The sequence below is a fragment of the Rhinatrema bivittatum genome, chromosome 2 (assembly GCF_901001135.1).
Source record: "Rhinatrema bivittatum chromosome 2, aRhiBiv1.1, whole genome shotgun sequence".
NCBI classification, from domain to species: domain Eukaryota; kingdom Metazoa; phylum Chordata; class Amphibia; order Gymnophiona; family Rhinatrematidae; genus Rhinatrema; species Rhinatrema bivittatum.
Window position 1 is genome coordinate 312,019,896 of NC_042616.1, and position 26,415 is coordinate 312,046,310.

Below are 26,415 nucleotides of genomic sequence, written 5' to 3' on the forward strand. Positions count from 1 at the left end.
TGGGACCCAGTCCAGAGGCAAAGTCTCGATGCCTAGGCCTTGGTCTAGGCCCTGATACAATGTTGGGTCCCAACACCTGAACTTCGGCACATCCCTATTAAATTCTACTCTGGATCTTGATCAGTGGTCTCAAATATCAGTTAGAATGTCCACAACATCTCCTATGATAGAGAATACTTATAACTGAAAAATGAAAACAAAGGATCCTAAACATTCCATAAAAGCCTTTCAAGCAGTACAAAATTCAGCAGCCAGAATTCTGTCTGGGACCTCACATTATGATCATATATGTGCCAGTATCTTATAATCTACATTGGTTGCCAATTGCATGGAGGATCCATTTTAAGATACTGATGCTTTCCTTCAAGGTCTTGAATAATGGTGCTCCTCTGGCAATCAGCTCACTCTTGAAAATCTACCCAAGGAGTCTTTCATGAGGGACTTGATCAAACGTCCTTCTGAAAATCCAAATGCTATATGTTGACTGGCTTACTGTTGTGCACATGCTTGTTCATACCTTCAAAGAATACTAATAGACTTAAAGTACAAATTTCCTCTTGCTAAATCCATGCTGGCTCTTCCTCATTAAATCATGTTTTTCCCATATATTTAGTAAGGTCTATCAAGCCCAGTATCCTATTTCCAGCAGTGGCTAATCTAGGTCACAAGTACCTGGTCAGATCCCGAAGGGTAGATTCCATGCTACTTATCTCTGGAATAAGAAGTGGATTTCTGCAACTTAATGGTTTATGGACTTTTCCCTTGAACTTTTTAAACACAGCTACACTAATAGCTTTCATCACATCTCCCGGCAACAAATTCAAGAGCTTAATTATGCGATGAGTAAAAAAAAAATTTTCTTTTATTAGTTTTAAATGTATCGCCTAGTAACTGCATCTAACTTGCTTATGCTGTTTCCTGTTTTCTTCATTTGGATCACTTTTATTTATTTATTTATTTAACATTTTTATATCCCGGGCTTCATGCAGAATTTGCATATCAGCTCTGTTTACATTGTAACTGAAAAAGACATGCATGAAGAGTGCAAGTTACATAGAACAGGGTCTTAAAAACTTGGAACAGAATACATGGGTAAAATAGCTTATAACATAATAGATGAAGGAGAAACTGAAAATTATCTTAATTGTAAAGTGTTGTTTCAGGCTTGATTGAGCGTCTTTGGATAGATTTCTTTTAGCTATTATAGCCTCTCACCTCACCATTTAACCATGCTGATGGTAGTTTAGACTTCCTTACATCCTTATGACCTATTGTGGATTTGGAACTGGTTAAAAGGTGGAAAACAGAGTAGGGCTAAATGGTACATTTTCCCAATGGAGAAAGGAGAATAATGGCATGCCTTGGGGATCTGTTCTGGGACCAATGCTTTTTAATAGTCATACCTGACCTGGAAATGGGAACATTTGCTGATCACACAAAATTATTCAAAGTTGTTAAATCATAACAGGATTGTGAGAAATTGCATGAGGGCCTTGCAAAACTGAGAGATTGGGCATACAAATGAAATTTAATGTGGACAAGTGCAGCATGATGCACTTAGGGGAGAGTAACCCAAATTATAGCTACGCAATGCAAGCTTCCACATTAGGAGTCGCCCTTTCAGGAAAAGATTCTAGCTGTCCTCGTTGATAAGTTGAAATCTTCTGCTCAGTTTGCAGCAGCAGCAGCCAAGAAAGCAAATAGAATGCTAGGGATTATTAGGAAAGGAGTGGAAAATATCATGATGCCTCTGTATCACTCCATGGAGCAACCTCATCTTGAGTATTGTGTTCAGTTCTGGTCACCACATCTCAAAAAAAGATAAAGCAGAATTAGAAAAGGTACAGAAAAGGGTGACCAAAATGATACAGGGGATGGAATGATTCTCCTATGAAAGGCTAAAGAGGTTGGATCTTCAGCTTGGAGAAGACAGCTGAGGGGGAGATATGATAAAGGTCTATAAAATGAGGGGAATGGAACAGGTAAATGCTAATCAGTTTACTCTTTCAAAAAGTACAAAGACTAGGGGACACAATGAATTACTAAGTAATACATTCAAAACTAATAAAAAAAATAAATAAAATTTGTATTCAATGCATTTGTTGCCAGAGGATGTGTTGAAAGCTACTAATGTAGCTGAATTTAAAAATGGTTTGGACAAGTTCCTGGAGGAAAAGTGCATAAACTATTATTAAGGTGGACTTACAGATATCCACTGCTAATTCTTGGGATAAGCAGCTTGGAATCTATCTACCCCTTGGGATCCTGCCAGGTACTTGTGGCCTGGTTTGGCCACTGTTGGAAACAGGATACTGGGCTTGATGGACCCTTGAACTGACCCAGTATGGCCTATCCTGTGTTCATAAGGCCTTATCCTCCCTCTGTGCCCCTCATACTCCCTTTTCAACTTGTGGCCCAACGATTGCCTTACAGGTTTCCACTTTTAAATGTACTAAAGAATTTAAACTTTTTTGCCTCAACGGGAAGTCTCTCTTGGCTTGCTTTATCAGTGTTTTATGCCTGACTTGCCAGTGCTTATGTGCATTCCTGTTTTTCTCATTAGATCGTGCTTTCCAATTTTTAAAGGATACATTTTTTTTTTTTTTTTTTAAACAGGACCCAAGTTGACTAGGCCGGGAATAGCGAATCCTGAGCCTAAACTTGGTTTGAAGGTGCTTATGAAGCTTTTGAACTGCTGAACAGTTTCTCTTTATTCCTTACAATAAGGGCGGATAAGATATTTCAGTGAGTGACTTGATAAAGAACGGTTTTCGTTTGGCATGTCTGCATAGTCCAGTGCATCTTGTAACATCTGCTTTCCTTCTCTCCATTCCCTGTCATGCTTACTTACCCGCAGTTTTCAGCATCTGGTGGAATGGGCCTTGAAAAAATTGCCCTGCATCTAGCAAAGTGCATACTTATTGTTTAGTGTGGCACTTACTCTCTTGATGTCTGAAGTTTAGTCTTTACAGAGTCTGCCTTTTGTGTAAGACTGAACAATTGTTCTCTGTGTCAAATAGCTCTTAGTCTCTGCCATCATTTTCTGTTTGTCTAATCTACTCAACGAACTATCCCATACAGTGCCATAGACTCCAGTGGATCTTTTTCCCATCATTTTGCAACTAGGGGGTCCTCTGAGCTCATCCCATGACTTTCTATTTTTTTATTTTTACTGTTTTTGTGTCCCCTCCACTTTCCATAAAGAAATGTCCCAATGTTACTCCTTTTACTCTATCCAGTTCAAGCTGCATAGTATGACCTCTTATTCCAGAACCTTCTTTCCTCCTTTCTTATGCATTGATATCTTTTGAGATATTTGAATGTCTCTATCATATTTTCTCCAGAACTTCTTGTGATGTTAGGAAAGTCACTTTATCCTCCTTTGCCTCAGATACAAACTTAGAGGTGAATTTTAGGGAATGCGCACGCCAAAATCGGGTGATAGGTGCATCTAATACATGCGCGTGTCGACAATTTTATAAAATGGGCGGATGCATGCATGTTCAGATGTGCGCACATCTCACATTGTAGACAAAGGGGACGTGGTGAGGGTGGGGCATGAGTGTTCTGGGGTGAGGCTAAGATGTAGGTACGTGTCTGGGTACATGCCCATGTCCAGTGCTGCATAAGTCTACTTTTGCCGTGGAGGAGGTGTAAGTTTAAAAAAAACAACAACCCCAAAACAGGCATCCCTGAGGGGTTTAAGGGATCTGGGGTGGGGTGAGGGTCATGGCATGGACACTTGCTATATAATTCCTCCACTTGCGTGACTCAAACCCAATTTTAGGCAGCTGTGCACACCCACTTGCAAAATTAGGTATACACATATGTGCGCCTAGGTTATTTTACAGCAGTGGTTCTCAACCAGTGTGTCACCAAGGTGTGTCTCAAAAAATTTTGGCAGAGCAAGTCTATGCTTTCTATAACAGCCACATGTGCCTGCTGCTTGAGGAGAGTGCAGAGAAAGGAGCTGGTACTTAAAATTCCTCATCACCGCTCCCTGTTGCTGCTTTTCCCTCAACCCTGGCAGTCACTGGCACCAGCAATGTTGCAGTCATGCTGTATCCTGCTGCACCTCCCCCTGCCCCCCCTGCTTCTTGGAATTTCAGTTTTTTCTCCTTATACTTGTTTATTTCATGAATAAAAGATATTAACAGACTGGTTGCAATAGAAGACTACATAAAGCAGCTGAACCTGATGGTTGTAAATCTGTTTAGACTGCAGTTTTTCCATCATAAATAAAAGATAGACATGTTTTTGTTAATTGGTTAAATTGCACTGGCAAATACTATTCACTTGCATGTTATAAAAATAGGAAAATGAAACACTAGTAATAGGATGTGGAGAAGTAGCCCAGCGGTTAGAGCAGAAGGCAGGGAACCAGGGAGGCCAGGGTTCATAATCCCACTGGCAGTGCTTGTGACCTTAGGTGAGTCACATCGACCTCCATTGCCTCAGGTACAGACCTAGATTGTGAGCCCACTCACAACAGGGAAGTACCTACAGTACCTGAATGTAATCTGCTTTGAAATGTCACAAGGGAAGAATGTCAACTAAAAAAAAAAAAAAAATTAAGTTTCCTAAACTTAATCTTTACTTAGTTTCAGCAACTATAACTTGTTGAAGGATACCTTTTATATAGATGCCCATTTTCATTAGAGAAATAGGCAGTGAGACACAAATAAGCTTTTCTCAGCAAGTACCCTACTAACTCTTTCCACCCCATCCCCCTCTTGTTTGTGTAAACCGTAAGGTCTCCAAGTACCACCTTATTGGATTTGGGGTTGAGCTTGGGTTTGAAAAAGGCGAGTAAATCTTGGGGCAAATTACCTACAGGTTCAGCAGCTTTTTCCCATGCCCCATAGAAATTACAGACTGGCCAATGCAATAACCTGTGCATTAAGAGCCTGCACGGTTTTAATGTGCAGGTTAAAAATCGTATTTAAACTCTCAATGCAGTAAAGCTAATGCAGTTACTGAATTAAAATGTGTGATCAGCTCAGGCTGACCACACACATTTTAACTCAGGGGAACTGAATGGGAAAGAGAGCATATAGGAACATATATTTTCTTGTGCTCCTAGCTGGCTATCTGGCCATGCTTTAAAAATAAATGCACTGTCAAGCCTCTGCTGCTTATCCTCGCGGGCACTGGCAGAGCTCCAGTGTTAGAAACATTACTCCACCTCTGACCCAGGAGTAAGGTTTTCTAGCACTAAGAAAATGTGTGCTCAGCCAGTGCACTACTCTGCATTGGGAGGGAATGCATAATGCCCTGCCTGATGGAATTTCCATGTGAGGGCATTGAGCTGAGCGCACGCCTTCCTGCATCGGGATTAATGTTTACCTGCATAAATTAATGCATTTAAGTGCCGGTAAAACTGTGCGTTCAGCTGAATGCACTTAAGGCATTTACAGGCTGATGCAATTATCTGAAGGACATGCCTTGCCAAAAATCTCAAGGAGCATCAGCTGGAGAAGCAGGATTTGAACCTTGGCTCTCCTGGCTGTCGGAACTGCCGCTCTAACCACTAGGCGTCTCCTTCACTTTATTTCCTGAAACTGTGCAAATGAAATATCCGGAGTAAACCAGATTTTTTTTTTTTCTTCTGAATAAAGCTTTGCCCGGAGGCTGCCTCTAACCCATAGCAGTGTTGCAGAATGGTAGCACTTGTGCTAATTTAGTAAAAGAAAGCTATGTCCCTCTGTAACCTAGTGCTTTTATATGAAAAAAAGGTACCAGGGAAGCCTTGGCTGACTTTTTTTTTTTTTTTTTTCTTCCACCCATTGGCTCAGATCTTCTTTCTCCTCCTCCCTTCCTGCCCTACCTTCTCATCGCAGGTCAGTTGGGTGATGACCTCCTTCAACAACTGACAGTCTGAGCTCTGCCAGCTGCTCCATCCCTGCACTGTGAGCATTTTTTAGACAGACAGGCCTGGTGCCAGCAATTCCCTAGTGCTGATTTTACAAGAGCAACAGCCAGGAATTGCAAGTGTCTTGAACCTTTGTCCCCTCCCCCCAAAGTTTTAAACATGGTGTGCAGTTCGAAGCTGGCAGTGCCTTAAGTTTGTGGCACCTTTTCACAGTCTCCAACTGTACCATCAGTTGTGGCAAATTAATGAAAAGCATATTTGTTGTAGTTCTGAAACTTCCAGTCTGGGCTTCAAGCAGAAAATCACCATTTTTAAAATGTGTACTGTGTAGTTTAAGAATCTGTAACTTGTGGCTTGAATGTCTCTTATGCAGGAACAGTTTCTGTGGAAACAGTAACTGAACAGTGAATAATCCTGCCAGGTGTTGGGTTTTTTTTTTCCTTCCCAAAACTGAATGAAATGCTATAGAAAGGCGCACAGAATTTGATTACACACAACATTGCCTTGCAGCCTCCACATCCCACCCCCATTGCACCCTTCTGCCATCTGAAGGGGATTATGGGTAACGCTGGCAGTTGTCCTACATTCTTATAGACAGCGATTTTGTTTGCTTTCAGGGAGCATCATTTTTGGAAATATGCTTTTTTTTCCACAAGGAAAAGCAGGTGTGGATCCCAAGAGCCCAGGTCGCACTCATACTTTTACCCAGTTGTAGACACAGTCCAGGTCACCACTAGATGGCCCTATTCCTGGGGTAGGTAGAATACACCACCACCTCTGAAGTTTGCTAGAGTGGTGAGCTGTTTGCATAAGGGAGAGGGAGTAGAGAGAGCAATGTGGCATTTTGGTTTAGAGTTTAAAGACGGAGGAAAACATCTCCTCCCTCTTCAGTTTGGGCCTCACAGCTTGACCTTTTGGTAGAGGGGTTTTTTCCCCTCTTGCCAGTGCACTCGCTGCCTGGAAGGATTTGCCTTGGGCTTTTGAGTGCTGTGGACAGTGTTGTTTTCTTTTTTGGAGGTCACTTTCTAGAGAATGTCCTCTCCTTGTGAATTCTTGGTCCTGGCTGGAGGAGGGACAGGCCCTGCCTTGGGATGCCAGTGTAGAGAAGTCCTGCTGAGCTCCTCTCACCATCTGTTAAAGGGACAGTGTTGACTCGCCACAAGAGTGAGTTTCCTTGGAGTTAAGGTTTTGGGCTTTGGTATATCTTTTTCTTGAGTGGAAGGAAGCTTTTGAGACTGCCTTCCTTTACCCACAGATTGGGAAAGAGGAAGATCTGATTATTCCCAGCCTAAAGGCCTTTCCCACAGAGCGATCCAATGGAGTACTTGGGGGAAATCTGGCAAAAAAAGCAGCAGCAAGACATCTGGAGACCCTTTTACTGGAGTTTTCACCCTGGGGCACAAAGTGATGTTTTTTTGTCCTGCAGTTTGGAGAACTGTAAACCATGAAAAGTTGAAAAATGGCTGCTTTTCCTGCCTTGGGAAAGTTTGGGGGGGGGGGAGAAAAGTGTACCAGAAGGGAGAGAAGGTTCTATGCAGGGGTTTGATAGCAGTTGTGTGGGCAGCGCACAACCAGTAGAAAGCTATAAAAATGGCAGCATGTTGTGCACATAACTTTGTGTGCGAAGAGAGAGAGTGATGGAGTGCCAAACGAGTGACCATGCAGTAGTAGGCCTCATTGTGGCTGGCGGGAATCTATTGGTGAATACCCCTCCTTGGTGAGGAACGAGACTGGTTATTGAGGCTGAGATGCAAAACTTTCTAGTCTGGGATATGGGGGTCGACGGTCTGCCATTGTATTCTGATGAGGCAGCCCGTGACTAAGATTGACCGGGGCCAGGGACTGTGCCTGATGGGAAGGAGTGCAGTCCTTGAAAAAATTCTACCCAAGGAAAGGCAGAAGGATCCAGGCCAACTGTCCTGTGCCCACTGAACTACATTCCCCAGCTGATGAACCAGTTAGAGGAACTCCAAAATCAGGCAACCCTTCCGGTAGCTCTTTCCATTCCTGCTCCAGGCTCGGAAGAACTAGACATAGTAAAATCAGAAGGAGGTAATTCTCCTTGAGCCACCAAACAACGCTGACTCAAATTCTAGGGAATGCCGGGTTGAGATGCCTGAATATGACAAGGCATCTCAACCCGGCAAGGTACTTAGGGCATATTGGCAGACTGGTGCCCACAGTGAAGAAACCTAGCAGGCTTCTGACAATAGTGTACCCAAAAAATTAAGCGCTCACGGATAAGGTACACAACACTGTGCCTATATAAGTGCCCAATCTGAGCTCCCTCAGGATGCTCAGATAATGCATGCAAAAAGGTGCGTGCATGCACGAATGGGCGCCCTGGTAGGTACTTCTATGTGCCTAATTAGGCACCCAGCTAGGCGTACAAAAAACTGAAAACGGGCTGCACAGTCGAGCACACAAGTATGATCTGATGGAGACTGAAGAAGGCAGTCTGCGGTGCACAAAAAGAAAAAAAAAAATGCGAAAACCCTGCTGCGGCCTACCGTGCGGAAAACCAAATGCATCTTGGAGCGAGGCATAGCCACAAGGGCTGCTCAACCCACCAGGCTGCCCCCATCCCCTGAACTCCACCAGAAGTAGGAATAACAGTCGGATCGTGCGTGTTTTTTTTTTTTTTTTTTTTAAACAGCTAAGTCCACTCCAGATGAAAAACCAGCTGCTGGACCGAGGCATTCATCTTAGGGACCACAGAAATCACCTCAGGAATTCTCAACTGAGGGAGGGACCATAAAGTATCACCACAGGAGAACAGGGCAAATTAAATTTCCTTCTTTTCTCCTTCTATAACTTGCAACAATCCCCCAGTAGGGAGAAGCACATCCACCATCTGCTGGAGATGGAGATTACTGGCGGGCTGATGTCACTGCTGTGATGTCAGCTTTGCTTAGTTTCGATCTGAAAGAGGTGCATATCCCACTGATTTTTGGATTCACCTGTCTTTAGAGATGAGCTTCATTTTTTTCTACCGGGTCGTTTTTTTGAGTCAGACGCTTTGGGGTAAAGTTTGTTTTTTCTCGGTTTGTTTTTTGGAAAAACGAACAAAAACTAAACGGGGGGGGGGGAAACGAAACTGGCCCAAAAAACGACATGGGAAAACGAAGCTAAAAACCCACCCCAAGCATTAAAATTCACTTTAATACATTAACTACAACCCCCCCCCCCCCCACCATCCCGATCCCTCCCCAAGACTTACTAACATCCCTGGTGTTCCAGCGGGGTCCCGCGAGGGATTTCTTTCTCCGTGCCTTTCTGACTTTCGGGTCTGCCTCGATCAAAATGGCACCGATAGCCTTTTCCCATACTATGTCATAGGGGCTACTGGTGCCATTAGTGGCAGCCGACGGTTCGAGTGCAGGAAGTCACTCCCGGACCCCCGCTGGACTTTTGGCAAGTCTTGTGGGGGTCAGGAGGGTCCAGCGGGGGTCCCGGAGCAATCTCCTGCCCTCACGCCATCGGCTGCCAGTAATCAAAATGGCGCCAATAGCCTTTGCCCATACTATGTCACACAGGCTACTGGTGCCGTTGGTCGGCCCCTGTCACATGGTAAGAGCACAAGATGGCACTGATGGCCATGTGACAGGGGCTGACCAATGACACCGGTAGCCCCTGCTACATAGTAAGGGCAAAGGCTATCGGCACCATTTTGATCGAGGCAGGCCCGAAAGTCAGATGGCAAGGAGAGAGAAATCCCTCGCGGGACCCTGCTGGACCATCAGGGATGTTAGTAAGTCTTGGGGAGGGATCGGGATGGTGGTGGTGGTGGGGGGGGGGGGGTTGTATTTAATGTATTAAAGTGAATTTTAATGCTTGGAGTGGTTTTTTATTAAAAAAAATAAAATGTGCCCCTCCCCCCGTACAAACCCGAAAAACTAATTTTCCTCATAGTTCAGGGAAAATCAGTTTCGGGGTTCGGGGCCCCTGACGAATTAGGCAATTTCGTTGAAATTGTCTAATTCGTGATAAATGAACCACATCTCTACTGTCTGTACATTAAGAACAATGCTTTTGTTCTAAATTGGTCATTTGGTGTTATACACATCCTCCAGTTCTCTTTTCACCAGGACTGTCAGGATTCTGAAGAACAGACATACCCCTGTCTTGGCCATGTCTGTTATGGTACCCTTCCTTTGTCATTTTATCCTCTGGTCCTCTTGGATATCTCTTCCTCTTTATCACTCAGTAGGAAGAAAAACAGCCTCCCAAATCCTCCATCCTTGGCCTTAATGGTGTGGTTGTTGAACTAACAGTAGTATTTATTTTTTTATTTAAAAATTTTTCTATACCGTCGTTTAGTGATATACCATCACAACAATTTACAAATAGGCACATAAATAAATTCGAGATGGATTGTACTTTAACCAGAGGGTGCCGCAGTTGTTCAGATATCCTCTTTGCGCCTTCTCAAAGATGTGAAAGACTTTCTGATCTTGGCTAAAGTTCCATGCAGAAATCTTTCAAATGCAAGAGATTCTCTGTATGATGTGAAACAATCATCTGGACCCTTTTATCTTGTGATCTGGCAGATTACCTTCAGTATCTTCTTCCTTTCATCATCACGTCTTGGCATATCTTTGGGTGGACAGCACTCCAATCTCTTAATCCTTAAGTGGCAAAGTTCATGAAGGGACAGTGGCACACCAAATCTTCAGCTAGTAAGGAGGGTCCTCTGGCATGGATACCAGGATCTTGGCTATGCTGTCCTTGATCCAGTCAAAACCTGCAGGACAGATGGATCTCAGCCAATAGGGATGTGAATCGTTTTTCTGACGGATGAAAATATCGTACAATATTTTCTCATCCGTCAGGAATCGGGGTGTCCCCGAAAGCGATAGGAAAACCCCACAATTCTCGTGGGGTTCTCTTATTGTTTTGGGGGGGAGGCGGGAAGAAAGGGCACACAAAAACGATCCCCCCAAACTTTTCTAAAGTACCTGGTGGTCCAGTGGGGGTCCTGGGAGCGATCTCCCGCTCTCGGGCCGTCGGCTGCCACTAATCAAAATGGCACCGATGGCCCTTTGCCCTTACCATGTGACAGGCTATCGGTGCCATTGGCCGGCCCCTGTCACATGGTAGGAGCAATGGATGGCCTGCGCCATTTTTAAAGATGGTGCCGGCCGTCCATTGCTCCTACCATGTGATAGGGGCCGGGCAAAGGGCCATCTGCACCATTTTGTTTACTGGCAGCAGACGGCCCGAGAGCGGGAGATGGCTCCCGGGACCCCCGCTGGACCACCAGGTACTTTAGAAAAGTTATGGTGGGGGACTCTAAATGAGATTTAAAGGGTCAGGGTGGGTGTTTTTTTTTTTCTGCTCCGGACAGCTGGAAAAAAAAGTGTTCGAAACCACGAACGAAAAATTCCCGCGGTTTTACTATGAACCCAATACCGGAAACGAGTCTGGTACCGATTCACATCTCTATCAGCCAATAACCTCAAGCTCATTAAGGATCAGAATTACTTTACACCTTTTTTTTTTGTTTGTTTTTGTTTCTATTATGAGATTTATTATGATGTGCAGTAATTCACAAGGAATCACAGTTACATAAATAGGCAGACACCTCTACGTAACAGAAGAATACAAAAAATTAGAGGTGCAAAAATTTTGACAACTAACAGAAAATGGTATCATATTAAAGTATGTTGCAGATAGTAATCTCTTGCCAGCAAAGGGCTCCAGGCAAAATTATCGTTAAACACTGCAAATCAATACATTTACCAGTTCTGCTCTGCATATAATAATCTGTGCAAAACCTCAAAAGTTACAAAAAAATAACTCCAAAAGAAACACTTCCCCTGCTTCTAAAGTCATTCAGTAATCTCTGCAAAACCTCCTAGAAATTACAAAACAAACATCAAAAGATGCTCCCATTCTTCTAGAGCTCCCTCTAAACCTGACACTGCCAGTGTTTCGTCAGTAAGACTGCCTTCAACAGGAGACGAGTAAGCATGCCACGGGAATAAAACAAATAACAGAAGCTCAACGAACAATAAAACTAACTATTAAATACAATGATGCTATAGTTAAATTGCAAATACTTTCCTCCAGAACACAGTTTCAAAACAAATGGTGGTGCACTTAAAAAGGACACCAATCAACCCCCTTATATGCACACAAGTAGTAGATTTTCTGACCAATCAGAAGTAAGAGCTAAATCAACCATTCAGACAAGTTCAGAAAAAAGCTGACCAATCAGTATCCTTGTTCACACTTTGCGGATAAACGGTATTCAATTTATACATCCCACTTCTGTTCTAGCAAAGGAGAATTAGATCATAATTGCCATCATGAAAATAAGCATGGGGTTTCTCTGAAACAGAGCCTTACATCATGAAAAGTTTAACGAGCCATTGAACAGTGTTTCACAAGTAAAGCGTCTGTTGTCTTGCGTGCAGTAGAACTGGTAGTGTTCAATGATTCGTGCCCTTAAAATTCTTTTTGTCTTCCCCCACATAAAGTAACTTACATGGACACCAAAGCAAATGTGCTACTCTGCTAGTTTCACATGCAATATGGGTATACAAGGTGCGTTTCTGTAAAAATTCAAATAGTAGAATCTCTCCTTCAAAAGACTGGGCCCAAATGGAGCAATAGCCCTGCACATCACCCTTTACACAAAAATGATCCCAAAATACTTAGTGCACAACAGCATCTCTGATATTTCTACCCCATGCACAAAACAAATAATGGACAGAATGCAGATGGAAGACTTGCCAATATTCTGTTGTACTAAATAAAAATAAATAAAATCTATGGAGAATTCGGTAAAACACCCACTAGCATACAAAAGAGCTCACTGGGCAAATTGGGATTTACTACTGCATCCTTCAGCCAGTCAGCCTGAAACACGTTTAGTGTGCTACCGATTTCTCCGCTGGTAAAAGACGGTCTGAGGACTTCCCCTAGGGGACTGAGTGTGACCCCCGAAGTAGGGGATAGAGAGAGCGCTAGGCATGCTGTGCTTTCAGGGCATACATGTTCCTATTTCAATGGGCAGAAATAACTTCTAGTGGAACTATTCATATTTGTCAGTAAGAGCCGCAGCCTGCCTTGAACCTGTCACACATGCCTTAGCTGACATCAGTCGAAAATCCTAATCCACAAGCAGATTCTACTTATGCTAAACCCTCTCACTGTCTATTCTGTGAATTAAGCCTGTTGTAAATACCGATCCTAAACTGAACTATTTATTGATGCCCGATTGATGCCTACCACATAAATTGACCCTATTTATATCATTCTCAGTTTACTGACATCCACATGCTATCCATCTGGCGTACTGTGCACTTTATCTAAACCAATGTTGTAGTTATTCACCTGCTGTATCAATCTCATCTGGCTGACAATAGCTAAGGCCTAATGTAGTTTGTTTGTGTTTTTTTTATCTGCACCACCACCTCCAGACTTGTGTGTAATGTCTTCCTATATAATCTATTAATTTTAACTGTACCAATGTTTTTTTATATCCACCATTTATGATCCATGTGGTGGTAACTGTCGCCCAAGACAGTGTACTGTGGTATAAGTTTACATTCAAAAAGGTAGTTAATATATCATTTAAAAAATTTTGCCTACTGCACTTTTATAAAGAACTGATCTTTCTGTTACATATGTAACATGTATTAGAATGCTTTTATTTAGTGTATTAATTTTATTTTAAAATGCATTTTAGCCAAATGACAACTCCTAGAGAAGTGAATGGCATGACCTTTGACAGGACCCCTGGCTTACAGCATTGTGTAGTTGTTATTACATTGCATAGGGTCCTGTAGAGCAGCGATTTCTCAACTGGTGTGTTGCGTGCTGGCCGCCGCCAAACACCAGAGCCGTTGGACGCTGCTGCCCGAGATCGGGCTGATGGGACCTTAGTTGAGCTGTGCAGCTGGGGTCCGGTTTGTGTGTGTGACAGGGAGGGTGCATTTGTGTGTGTATATGTGAGAGAGAAGAGACAGCTTCAGCAGCTACTGCTGCTTCTGGTGTGGCCTCCAAGGGAAAGGAGTTAGAGTTGCTGGAGAGGGTAAGTTAGGGTGGCTTAAGTTTTTATTTTTCTTGATTGACTGCCATTTTAATTATTGGATATTATGTGATGTTGCTGTATTTGAAATATTTTATTGGTGTTTGGATAATTTTTTAAGAGTTTTTAATTGTTAGATGTTTCAAAACAGCTGATAAACAGAACATTTATTCAATTATTTCTGTGTGAGGATCTATAGCAACTTGGCTTGTTCTGTTTTCCTAACTGGAGGTGTATTGGTGTTTAGGCCTGGTTTAATATTTGTAGGGTTGTTCCATTTGAGTGCATGCCATAATGCAGATGTAACTTTTTGCGGATTAGTTTATGTGCATTATTGCAGATCCTGGGACTATATTAGGTGCTATATTTCTGTTTCCATTTCTCCAGTTTTGTACTGCATGCAGAGTGGCGTTTTCGGGTTTCTCTTCCAGTTTGTCTCCATATTTGTGATTTGTGGTCTTTCTGTGCTTGGCGAAAGTCTATCTTGTGTGTGTGTGATCGAGGTGAGGTATTTAACTAGCATGTAGGGCTAGTAAAATACCTCACCTTTTGTTGTGTGTGTTAATAGGACATGCATTGGTGGTGAATTGCTGTCTATAAGTACGGCTACTGTGCCTGGTAGTAGAGGGAGTTTTTGTTGCTTTATTGAGAGCACCGGAATATATCGTTTTTTGTATGGTGAGTTGTATGGGGAATGTTCTAGTTCTGCTTTATACTCATTATTGAGGGTCGGGGGTGGAGTTAGCCTTGTGACCGTCATGTGTTCAGTGTGTCATGCGTGTGGTAACTATCAGGTGTCCTGACAGAAAAAAGGTTAAAACCACTGCTGTAAAGAACTGTACACTCTACAGTTCTTTACACATGGTGCAAATACAAATCAACAAAACTTACTAGTGGCCAGACCTTTTCTGCACGTCAAGGTTGCTAGGGACTACTTTTGAGCAGGACATTTAATGGGATGATTTCTAATCTCAGGAGTTCACTATTTCTCCCCTCCCTCCCACCCGTGGGAGGGGAATACTAAGTAGCCATATGCTCCTAATAAAAGGGCTCTCAGGGACAAGTTGCTAGCTCGGATATCGCAAGTAAGAGCATATCTACTCTTTCATGCCACCATGTACAATTATTTTCAAAAGCCCGGCAGTAAAGACAGAAACCTCCTTAAATGCATCAAATAAACAGTATGAACCTTTAGAATCCTTTCCCCATGAAAGTGCAACTCTCGTGATACTTTTGCCATGGGGGGAGGAGGGGGATCTTTCAGGCTTGCAGTGAAGGGTTGGTGTTTACCATGGCTTTTGATAAATTGCTTGAACGGTGAGGCTGACAAAAGGAGGTGCCGTCTTCCCTGGCCTCTGTATCTGTATGATTGATGCTGCAGGGGTGACATCATCGGAGCACTTCTGCTTTTCTCGGTTACTGCGGTGTTGGTGGAAGGAGGCTGAAGAATGTTGTAGCTATGAAACGGAGCAGGTCCTGATAAATGGTAGTGCTTTGGTGGTAATTGATCGGGCTTCCACTTATGCTGGGCTGAAATGAAAGCCCTCTTTACCTTGCGCTAATTGGTCAATAAATGCTGTAGTGTTTGCAAACTCCATGCTGTGGTGGGATAATTCGGTTTGGATGCTGGAGCATGTGCACTTAACGCGACGCACTCTGTGGAGCCTGTTAGGTCAGGCTTAAACCTTTTTTTTTTTTTTTGCTTTGGTTAAGATAATAATTTTTTTTTTAATCTTCTAAAGCAGTTATTATTACAAAGCAAATTTTTGTAATAGTTGTGTAAAAGAGCTATAGAACTGCTTGAAATGTCAGCTTTTGGAGACAGCTTTGAAACAAACCTCCCTTTCCGGACACCTGCTTTTTGGTGTGCCTGCAAAAAAATGCTTCGCCAAGCAAAAAAGGCGGAATCTGCTTGCAATCAAACGAAGTGGCTAGAATCTGAGAGAGACGGCAGGACCGGTGCCTTTCTTATGGATTCCTGATCAGTGCTCATACTAGGAAGAGAAGTTTTTGAAGCAGTATAACCTTAAGGAGGCTTTTTAAAGCCTGGTTATGAGTTGCTTGTTTCGTGATAGTTTGAGGATTATATTTGCTCTTGCCATTGGTGGAACCTTAGCTCTTACAGTTTGCATCAAGTTGTGAACAGCAGTACTTTTTATGTAGACGTAAGTGGTGATGCCGCCGTAAACCTAGCGGAGAAAAGGGGAGGGTTTTTTGTTTTTTTGAAGACTGTGGTGGCGGCTAATTCGGGCAACTCTGGTCCTCCAGGGCTTCCTAACCAGTCAGGTTATGAATATGCATAAGTAGGTTTGCTCGCGCACTGCCTTAACTGGATGCAAATTTTTTTTTTAATGAATATTCATCAGGGTTTTCCTGAACCAAACCAGTTAAGGTCTCCCACCCCTGATTTTAAAACCACCCAACGTTGTTGCTACAGGACCCTGCCTTGTAAGCCTTTCACGTTTCTGACTTTCCTCCAAAGCTGATTTTCTCTGGAAAATATATTTGTAAGGCGGGCTGAAAAAAAAAAAAAAAAGTCCTAAGTGCCAAGTCACCTGGGCACCTAAAATTTGGAACCCAATACCATCCAGAGCCGGGGGCACTGCCGCTGTTCTGCAGGACCCAGCAAAAGACGGGGCCGCCGCTGCTGCCGCCGCCAGCCCGGACAAGACTGCGCCTGGGCCAGGCCGGCAAAAGAGGCTGCGGCTACAGACCTGGGGAAGCTTGGGGTGGGTGTGTGGGAGGACGTAGGCAAAAAATAATTAAAATGAGTAATCCCCCCCCCCCCCCAAAAAAAAAAATAAATTGTACGAACAAAATAAATGATGCAATGAATTAAAAAAAAAATCGGGGGAGGGGGAACTCTCCTCTGGCGCCAAAAGTTTTGGACTGGTGCCCATATATTTTCCACCTCTTAGACTTCTCGGTTTTGTTTCCTTCTGTACCATCTTTTTATTATGCCTTTTGCGTGAAAGGATGTGCAGCCACTTTCTAGGATGGTGAAATCATAGCAAAAAAAAAAAAAAAAAAGTAAACCTTCCACGGCAGTGGGAACGGGAGTTGAACTCCGATCTGAGTTTATTGCAGTAGCGAGGGAACGGGAGCAGCGTGAAGGGGCGTGGCGCTTGTGATCCGCTGTCGTATTCTGCTCCTCCGGAATCAGCGCGAACAAAGTCCCGCATTCAGCGAATGATGGACGTGGGATGTGAGCCTGGGGCTGCAGCTTTCACAGCTGTTCTGTCTGCTTGGCGGCGCTTCTAGCCTGAAAGGAATAGTCTGCCCAGATGACGTGCTACCTGTGTTGGTAGGTGCACCTTAAAAAGTGCATAATTTTTTTTTTTTTTTATCTAAAGTTGTCGAGTCTTAATTTGAAAACCAGGGAGCCTGTTTTTGTTTGTCCTCCTTGGAAATCTAGGCGGCTGAAAGTTTGTGTTTTTGCAGATTGTGTGTGTTTTGAAGAGGGTGGGGGAAGTGCAAACTCCCTCTTAACATGGAGGGCACACGGTAATGAATCCCCTTCTTTGGAAACGTGCTGTCTTGAGCTAAAAACAGAATCCCACCAGGGTCCCGAAGCGCTATTCTTTACTGAATGTTTGTTTTCGAAGTTTGTGCTCAAGGCTCTGTTTTATGAGCTGCATGTATTTTGCCTTTAATAGCAAAATATTTGAACGTAATGGTGCTTTAACTTGTGTATTGATAAGTAACATGGTATTTCATGTTTGCATTTTTTTTTTTTTTTTGGTAGGAATTTTAAAGAGCTGGATACAACTTGACAGAAAACCGGCACTAATGGCTTTGCGTGGCCCAGACTCTTTCTTGCATCCCTACTACCAGGTACGTTATATTCTGGCTTGCTCCCAAATTCTGAGGTGTGAAATCCTGCTGTATCAGCATTTAGGCATTTATAAAACTTTAGCAATAAACGTCCAGGACTTCACAAACATTATGATGTGTCTCTCCTTTCAGCATGGGAAATAGTTTTTCACATTATGTTCCCTGGCAGTGTTTTTCAAATTAGTGTTTTTCAGATTACTTGCTGACAAGGGAGCAGGGTACAAACTACTCTTAAATCCCGTGTCTGAGGTGGAACTGCTGTTCCAAAAAAAAAAAACAAACCTTGCTGGTTAGCAGCACGGTCTCTGAGAAGGGAGTGGGGCACATTGTGACTGGCCACCCAAGATTTTGTTGCAGTCCAGTTAGCTGCTTAACTGGAGCTCTGTCTTGACATACTTTTGGTGCTGCTTTTTTTTTTTTTTTGAGTGGATTGGTGCGTGTCCTTTGCCATTGCCTTTCTAACCCCCACTCTCCAACCCTGTGGCATAAGTTTTGTTGTAAGGTACCTATTTTTTTTTTGATTGCCTAAGTAACCAATTTGATGACTCTGTGCACTGCTTTTGTTCAGCCGTGTGATTAGATGCTGTTTGTTTTTTCCTCCTTCCTTACATATAACCCATTTCCTCAGACGGCTGCCCAGGTGACACAGGCGGGGGGGGGGGGGGGGGGGGTGTTTCCCTTGCTGGTCTAAATGGTGGCAGGAAGTCACAAGGTTAACCCTGAACACAGCAGCTTGAGTAGATGCCATCTTTTCAGGTAAAATGTACTGTCCTGAGTATCTGAGAGAGCTTTTGCTGTTCAGGAGAATTAGATGGACATATTTTTAATTTGACAAGGGACAGTTTTTAAGCACCTTGGCCTGAAACAGTAAAGGATGTAGGTTAGGTTAAGCACTCCTGATACCTGGGAGCTTTCATTTCCAGTCACACTGAGATAGTTGTGAATTAGTGGGAGATGGGGTCTGTAGCAGTGACATGTGCATATTAAACTCCTCTCCTACTCTTACACCCTCTCATATACACGTGCTCACTTGCTTACCTTTCTCTCTCCCAAACTCGCTCATGCTCTCTCCTCACACTGAACCCCATGGGTGACATATGGTATCCTCTTCATGTTGATAGCTAATTTATAACTCTGTTCTTTGTTTGATTAGTATCATCTCAAATTGACTGTAGTGACTGCACTATGCAATATATTTGACTTGATTTGGAGGGGAATAAAAGGTTGTAATTCAGTACTATGAGTCCATTGATGGCCTATTTCTGTAAACAAAATGATCCTTTTGAAATATGCAGTTCTGCTTTCATTTCCAACATTTAAACATTTTTTTTTTGGGCTTGGCTGTTTGAGGTTGGTTTATTTTTGTGGACTTGGCAATGTCATCGTCCTGCTCCTTTGCCCTTCCAGCTCAATCGGAGCTAGGTGTGGGATCTGGTGCCACCACGAGCCTTCATTTACAATTACTTGGGAATTTTTTTTCCTATTTTATATTCATTCCTTCTCTCTTGCCCCTAAAATCTCCTCTCCCCCCCCCCCCCCCACCCAAATTACCTTGTCTGGTCACTACAGTATTTAACCTGGACCTGCAATCCTGGGCCCTGAATCCAGTCACCAAATTTCACCCTTAAGCAAGGGCCATGATTCCCTCCCAGCTGGGGGCTGCAAGTGCTGCCTCTGCAGCATCCCTAGCCCAAGCTCAACCAAGAAGTGGAAGACCCAGTTCAGGGATCAAAACGGGGATCACCATCATGGCAGTGCAGAGTACTTACCATCTGAGTCATTGCTCTGGCCATTTTTTTTCTCCCCCCCCCCCCCCCCCCCCCCCCTATAAAGCAATCAAATGTAATTTTTAGTATGTGTTTAAACTACCCAAGGAGAGAGAGTTTTTTCCATTAAACATACTATTTTAGCAAAACCATCTTCGGTGACTATTTTTAGAAGTGAGATTGCACACGAGTGCCTGTGCAGGCAGATTTATGCAGTCTGCTGCGTGCCTCTGGGCACTTGAGGCGTATGAGCAGATGACCCCCACACCCTACTGGGTTCGTCAGTCTGTGGAATACCAGGACATTATGTGCAGTCCAAAAGTGTGAGGCAGCCAGCTGATTCATACATTAAGAACTTTTTTTTTTTGCTGGTCTTAAAGGCTTTTTTTTTTTTTTTTTTCCCCTCTATCATGATAAACAGGGAAAGGGGGGTTTACACTAGAAACTATATATAAACTATGATCCGGTTATTACATGCAGTTGTCATAAAGATGACCTTTTTTTGGCCAGGTACTTAAACCATTTTCTAATGAATGCTGTTTGCAGAGCGGCACAAGCCCTGTCTTCCTTCGTAGCGGAACAATATTGGAGACTTTATTTATTTATTTTTTCCCCCTCATCTGGTTTACTGAGGTATCTGCCGAGGAAATGATTACTTAGTGAAATCAAGCCTGCCTTTCAGTGGCCTTTTGGGATTCCTGTCCAAATTGTCCTAACTCTTAAATAAAAATCCAGCAGGGAGGGTTGGCAGCTGTTGTGTGGTGTTCCTGGAAACTCCGATCGCAGTTCCAAGATTTCTCAGAAAATACAATGATTTATAGTGTGGTTCTCCTCTTGTGCAATCCAAAGCGGCTGCACAGCTAGCCATGCTGACTGGGATTTTTGTGAGACTTCACAGCTAACTATTTAACCCTCAACTGTGTTCTAGTAGGTTGGACATAATTAGACTCAGAGTTCCTAGAACTAGTCTGCTCTCTTGGCAGCGTGTATCCATTGTGCTTACGTTCTTTTTTTAAACCCTTCCATGACCTCCTTTAGCTGCCTGATTTGCGGCAAATAGTAATTGCAAATGCAGTACTAGTCTTCATGTGTCCAAGCCTCCTGATTTAATTAAAAAAAAACCCAAAAATCCTTACATCTGTTTCACCACTGTTTTAGCTATTTTGGCAAAAAAAAATTCAGCTAGGCTGTAAAGTAGAAGTGCACGGTGTAGAATCTGTCGGTGGTCCCCAATCCAATCCTAATCATGCCCCTAGCCTAGGGCCAGTGCAAAGGTAATAGAACACAAGGCTGAATAATTTGTCTAGGGTGCCTAACCTCCCCTCCTCCACCCCATCCCCCACGCCACACTGTAGGCCTCACCCTCTGCCCAAGATTTTGATAATTCAACAATCATGATGACCCCCCCTCCCAGAACAAATCATGTAAAAACACATAATTGGACACAAGCACAACATTCAAAAGCTATTGATGTGGGTACATAGAGATTTAGCCATATAAAGACTTTTTGAAGATTGCACCAGGTTAAATCACCTAAAAGAATACATGGTTCAAAGGGGACGTAAACTCATATTTTCCCTTTGAGAGCTGGTGCAGAGTCCATGGATAAAAGTCCCTGCAGACATTGCACCAAAACAGTTTAAAAAAATGGCCCCCCTCCCCATGCTATTCAATATTTAGCCTGTTTATGTATATACATAATAAATGTGTTAGATGACACATTGGCACGGTTTTCTAATTTTGGGGGAACAGACTGCAAAAATAAAAGCAATTTGTAAAGTGTATGAATTGAAAGAAATGCGTATTGCATTGGCTGAAATTAGTCTCTGAAATGATTGGTTGGCTGGGCTGAACTAGGATGGTTTTTTCTTTTCAACCCTCCAACTTCTCTGTGTCTTGTCACTTCGATAGCAGTGGCACAAATGCTCTCCATTACTTGGCAGGTTGTGAAGTAACAAAACCCCGCAAAAAAAGAAAAAAAAACACACTGGGAAGCTAGATAGCAGACCTGTTGTATCAAAATAGCAGAAAACTCATCTTCTGGTGCCTTTACATTGCTTGCTGGTTAGTGTATATCTTAGAGCTTACATTTGTTCTCTTCGACTTCTGAGAGATAATGTGTAAGTCCTGGGAAAAAGCAGGCTGTTTAATTAAAACCAGTGTTGCCAACCTCGCCTATTTCCTGTGAGTCTGGGCTTTTTTTTTTTCCTAGTGATTCGTGTTTTTTTTTTTTTTTCTGCCAATCATGGTTTTTTTTTTTTTTGGCCTTGTGCCCAGCTGTCCATGTAATTGGCTGCTGCTACCGATGAGGCCTGTCCATAGCAGGTCACCATCAAAGGAGCACGTGGACAGACATAGCACGGCAAGTAAGTGTTGGGTGACCAAGGAAGCTTTTATTCAGCACGGCAGGCCTGAAGGGAGTGAATCACTCACAGGTCTATCCTGTAAAGTGCGGCCGCGTTTACCCTGCTCCTAAGCCGCGTTCTACTCACTTTCCGGCCACGTTATCCCTTCCTGCGATCCCGAATCCCCTTTAACCTACTCCTACCGCGTCCTAAAATCCCCGGCCAACCCCTTCCGCACGCGGCATGTATATTGCATGCAAACGAGCGAATTAGCTATTCCCTAGCATCCCGTAACCAGCGCCCCGACTATCGCTATCTTTCCCTGCCGTTTTGTCGCGCGTTTAACCTGCTAACTTACCGCCTACCCTTACCCCTGCAGTAGAGGCAGGGGTAAGGGTAAGCTTTCCCCCAGCCCCCGCTCACCTGCCCCGGCCGCGATCATGGGTGCCGGTCTCCGGGGCAGCCCCAGTCCTCTCCCCTCCTCCCGAAGCAAAAAAAAAAAAAGCAAAAAAAACGTAAAAGCAAAAAGTAAGTCGCTTCGCCGCTTCACACTGTCAGTGTCTCTTCTTCCCTCCTCCCGAAGCAGGGCGCGAAAAGCAGCCTTGCTCCGGGAGGAGGGAAGAAGAGACACTGACAGTGTGAAGCGGCGAAGCGACTTACTTTTTGCTTTTACGTTTTTTTTGCTTTTTTTTTTTTGCTAAGTCGCTTCGCCGCTTCACACTGTCAGTGTCTCTTCTTCCCTCCTCCCGGAGCAAGGCTGCTTTTCGCGCCCTGCTTCGGGAGGAGGGAAGAAGAGACACTGACAGTGTGAAGCGGCGAAGCGACTTACTTTTTGCTTTTACGTTTTTTTTGCTTTTTTTTTTTTTGCTAAGTCGCTTCGCCGCTTCACACTGTCAGTGTCTCTTCTTCCCTCCTCCCGGAGCAAGGCTGCTTTTCGCGCCCTGCTTCGGGAGGAGGGAAGAAGAGACACTGACAGTGTGAAGCGGTGAAGCGACTTACTTTTTGCACCCCCCTCCAGACATCGGACGACCTCTCCTGCCTCCAGCTGCTCACAAAGATGGACGCCTGCAAAAAGTAAGTGTGAAGCGGCGAAGCGACTTACTTTTTGCACCCCCCTCCGGACATCGGACGACCTCTCCTGCCTCCAGCTGCTCGCGAAGATGGACGCCCATCGGACACCCATGCAGCCCCGATCGGACCTCTCCTGCCTCCCGCTGCGCGACTTACGTTCTTCCCGATGGCCGGACGGCTGCCAAAAAAGTAAGTCGCGCAGCGGGAGGCAGGAGAGGTGATTTTTTTCTTCTTTTTAAATAAATGAAACCTCTTAGATTTGTGATGGATGAATCTGCCCTTTGGATAAGAGGCAGGCCTTTTAATGTAATATGGCTGGCACTCTCCTCTCATTTCTCATGGGGATGCTGTAGTGACTTTGTTAACTTTAAAGCATCCATCTGAACGTAAAACTTCAGAAACCTGAATTGCATTTGTTGTCCTTTTCTAGGACTTCCAGGTCATTGCTATCAGTTTATTGGCTACAATCCTTTTAAGCTCAGTTACATTTACTGCAAAGCAAGGATCGGGGCTGCAAAAAGTAAGTTGCTTCGCCGCTTCACACTACCAAGTTAGGGACACATCCACACACTAAAATAGTGTTAGCAATTCTAAAACAAAGAGAAAATTTACCTCAAGAAGACGAGCCCCGCTCTCCTGCGGTGATACCTAAGGGTCCCTCCCCCAGTCGAGAATTCCTGAGGTGATTTCAGAGATCCCTCAGAGGTAAGCCTCTGTACAGTAGCCGGTTCCCAGAGTGGACTTAGCCCCCAGAGGGGCTGAGAAGCGCTGGGTACAGAATCGAGTGCGGCGATGAAGGTAATTCTCTCTCCCCCCCCCCCCCCACCCCGCATCCGGAGACCGCCCGGTAGGAGAGCGGGAAACGCCGAGACCAGATAAGGTGGGAACCTCTTCTAAGTCTCCAGTCTCCAAGGCTCGAATAGCCACACATATTGTCCCTTCCAGCTTCTGTTAAATTGGGTTTAGCAGTTCCGTCCGAGCTAGACCCTGATCCGGTACGAGGGTCCACACGTGGAGACCCACCGGGCGGGTCGCCATCTTGTCCTCGTGGTCGTTGGTGCCATTTCACCCCCTTGATCTCAGTGTTGCCCACTCAACTGAGCCGTGTGTACAACCAGCTTGTGCACACAGCGGCACGCATATCTGTGCCGGGCACACAGCGCCTGCACTAATGGCCCGAGCGCACAAATAGCGCCGTGCGCACAGCGGCGTACACATCTCCGCCAGGCGCACAAACTAGTAACCTGCGCGTGCATCCCGCACGCACATTGTTGGCGCACCTGGAGCACACAACTAAGCCTCCCGACGCGCATTCCAATGTGTACAGATGAGTTTTGAGTCACTCCACACGCACAAATCATGGCATCGCCGGTCAAGGGACAAGCCCCCTGGCCAGCCTGCCACCTGAGAGCTGCGCAACCTTAAGTGGCCTCCGCCCTATGCCAGCAGTGTGAAGAGGCTCAGGGGAACCTAAGCAAGGCCCCCCCACAGCCAGTAGAGCATTAGAACCAATGCAGTAGAGGGTTCCGGATCCACTAACGATAGTACCCCGGACCTCTGTATCTCCGAATCGGTACCTAAACAGGAAGGCACTTCAGGGGGCCTCCACCATAAACCCGCTGGGATTCAATATGGACACAGGAACCTTTTCCTGGGTGGAATTCTTCAAAGGGCTGCAAACCTTTGTTCAAGCGCAATCTGTACCGCCAGCGACACAGTCCCAGTCTCCACCAGAAGCAACAAGATCTTCCAAGCACCTCTTGAGACGTGCCCCACCTAGGCAAGAGCCTCCCTACAGGGGATACAGACACCTCAGGGGACGAGACTGACTCCCTGGTGGAAGGGGAAATCCCACCAGGCATGGAACCATACCGAACCATGCTGCGATTCTTTTCCAAAGACGAGTTACCGGCGCTCATGTCTGTGACCCTGAAGATGCTGGCCATTCCAGGCACAAGTACCACACCGGAGCCAAAGACTAATCCCGTTTTAGTGTCCCTCTGTCAGGCCTCATGCTATTTCCCAATGTTGCAGGCGGTACAACAACCGATTGACCTGGAATGGAATGCCCCGGAGGCCAGCTTCAAAGGAGGATGGGCCTTAGAAACCCTATACCCCCTGGAACCCACGGCCAAGGAACAGCTATGGTTCCCAAAAGTGGACGCCATGGTCTGCGTGATCTCTAAGCGCACAACCATCCTGGTTGAAGGAGGAGCGGCACTCAAGGATGCCCAGGACAGACGTCAGGAAGCCATCCTTAAGCAGTCCTTTGTAGTAGCAATGACCCTGCAAATCGCGTCCTGCTGTGCTGTAGTAACACGTGCCTGCTTGCTTCTCTCCAGAGACGCAACCACATCTGGTGAAACATTAGAACCGGCGATATCCTTCCTCAAGGATGTGACCTCAGACCTAGTGCGCACCTCAGTCAGGGGCGTCTCCTCCATAGTGGCAGCCAGAAGACAACTATGGCTCCAGAACTGGTCAGTCGACGTGACGTCCAAAGTGAACCTCACGAGAATGCCTTTTAAAGGATCTTTCTTGTTTGGAAGTGAATTGGAGAAGTTAGCCAACAAATGGGGCGAATCTCTCCAGTACCTCGTCTCTTTCCGCCCCCCCCCCCCCCCCCCGAAGAACCAAGGGCAGAGGAGCCTAGCATTTTAGACCATACAAGAACATATTTTACCAAGCAGGTCTCAGTCCTTTCGGAACAGACACAACAAGAGGGGAGCAGGCTCAGGTACAGGCTCCAGCTGCACCCCACAATGAGAATCAGCAGACCCATCCAGAGGAAGAAGTCATAGGGGGCAGACTTACCCTCTTCTACCAAAGATGGGTTGAGATAACGTCTGACAAGTGGGTCCTAACCATCATTCGAGAGGGATACTATCTGGACTTCCACAGCATCCCAACAGACAAATTTGTGAAATCACTCTGCCACAGTATCCCTCTCCAAGAGGATGGCAGTGGAAACCACACTGACAAAACTACTCGGCCTAAAGGCGATAACCCTGGTGCCCACATACCAACAAAATACTGGTCACTATTCCATCTATTTTATCATGCCCAAGAAGGAAGGAACGTTCCGGCCCATCCTGGACCTCAAGACAGTCTATCGTTACCTGAGGGTACCACACTTCCGCATGGAAACCCTATGCTCAGTCATAAGGACAGTACAGCTGGGAGAATTCCTGACTTCACTGGATCTATCCGAAGCCTATCACGACCATCAGCGCTTCCTACGCTTTGCGATACTGGACCATCATTACCAGTTCCGGGCGCTACCCTTCGGACTAGCTACCGCCCCTCAGACCTTCACCAAAATCATGGTGGTAGTGGCGTCAGCACTGAGGAAAGAAGGAATCCTCGTTCACCCTTACCTGGACGATTGGCTGTTCAGGGCAAAATCTCCAGGGGAAAGTCACCAGGCGAGCACCAGAGTCAAGAATCTGCTGCAGAATCTTGGGTGCGTCGTCAACACAGCCAAGAGCT

At 44.9% G+C, this 26,415-nt stretch overlaps 1 protein-coding gene across 5 annotated transcripts in view; it reads left to right on the plus strand.

Moving 5' to 3' along the window:
* GRB10 (growth factor receptor bound protein 10) overlaps positions 1-26,415 on the plus strand; it is a 510,659-nt gene that overhangs the window by 123,862 nt on the left and 360,382 nt on the right. For 4 of the 5 annotated variants that reach the window (XM_029589722.1, XM_029589720.1, XM_029589719.1 and 1 more), the window contains one exon: positions 17,656-17,744. In XM_029589722.1, the coding sequence (XP_029445582.1) occupies positions 17,700-17,744 (45 nt within the window). In that variant the 5' untranslated portion in view covers positions 17,656-17,699. Of the gene's footprint in view, positions 1-16,713; positions 17,215-17,655; positions 17,745-26,415 lie in introns of those variants that run through there. The other variant, XM_029589721.1, reaches the window with a different exon arrangement.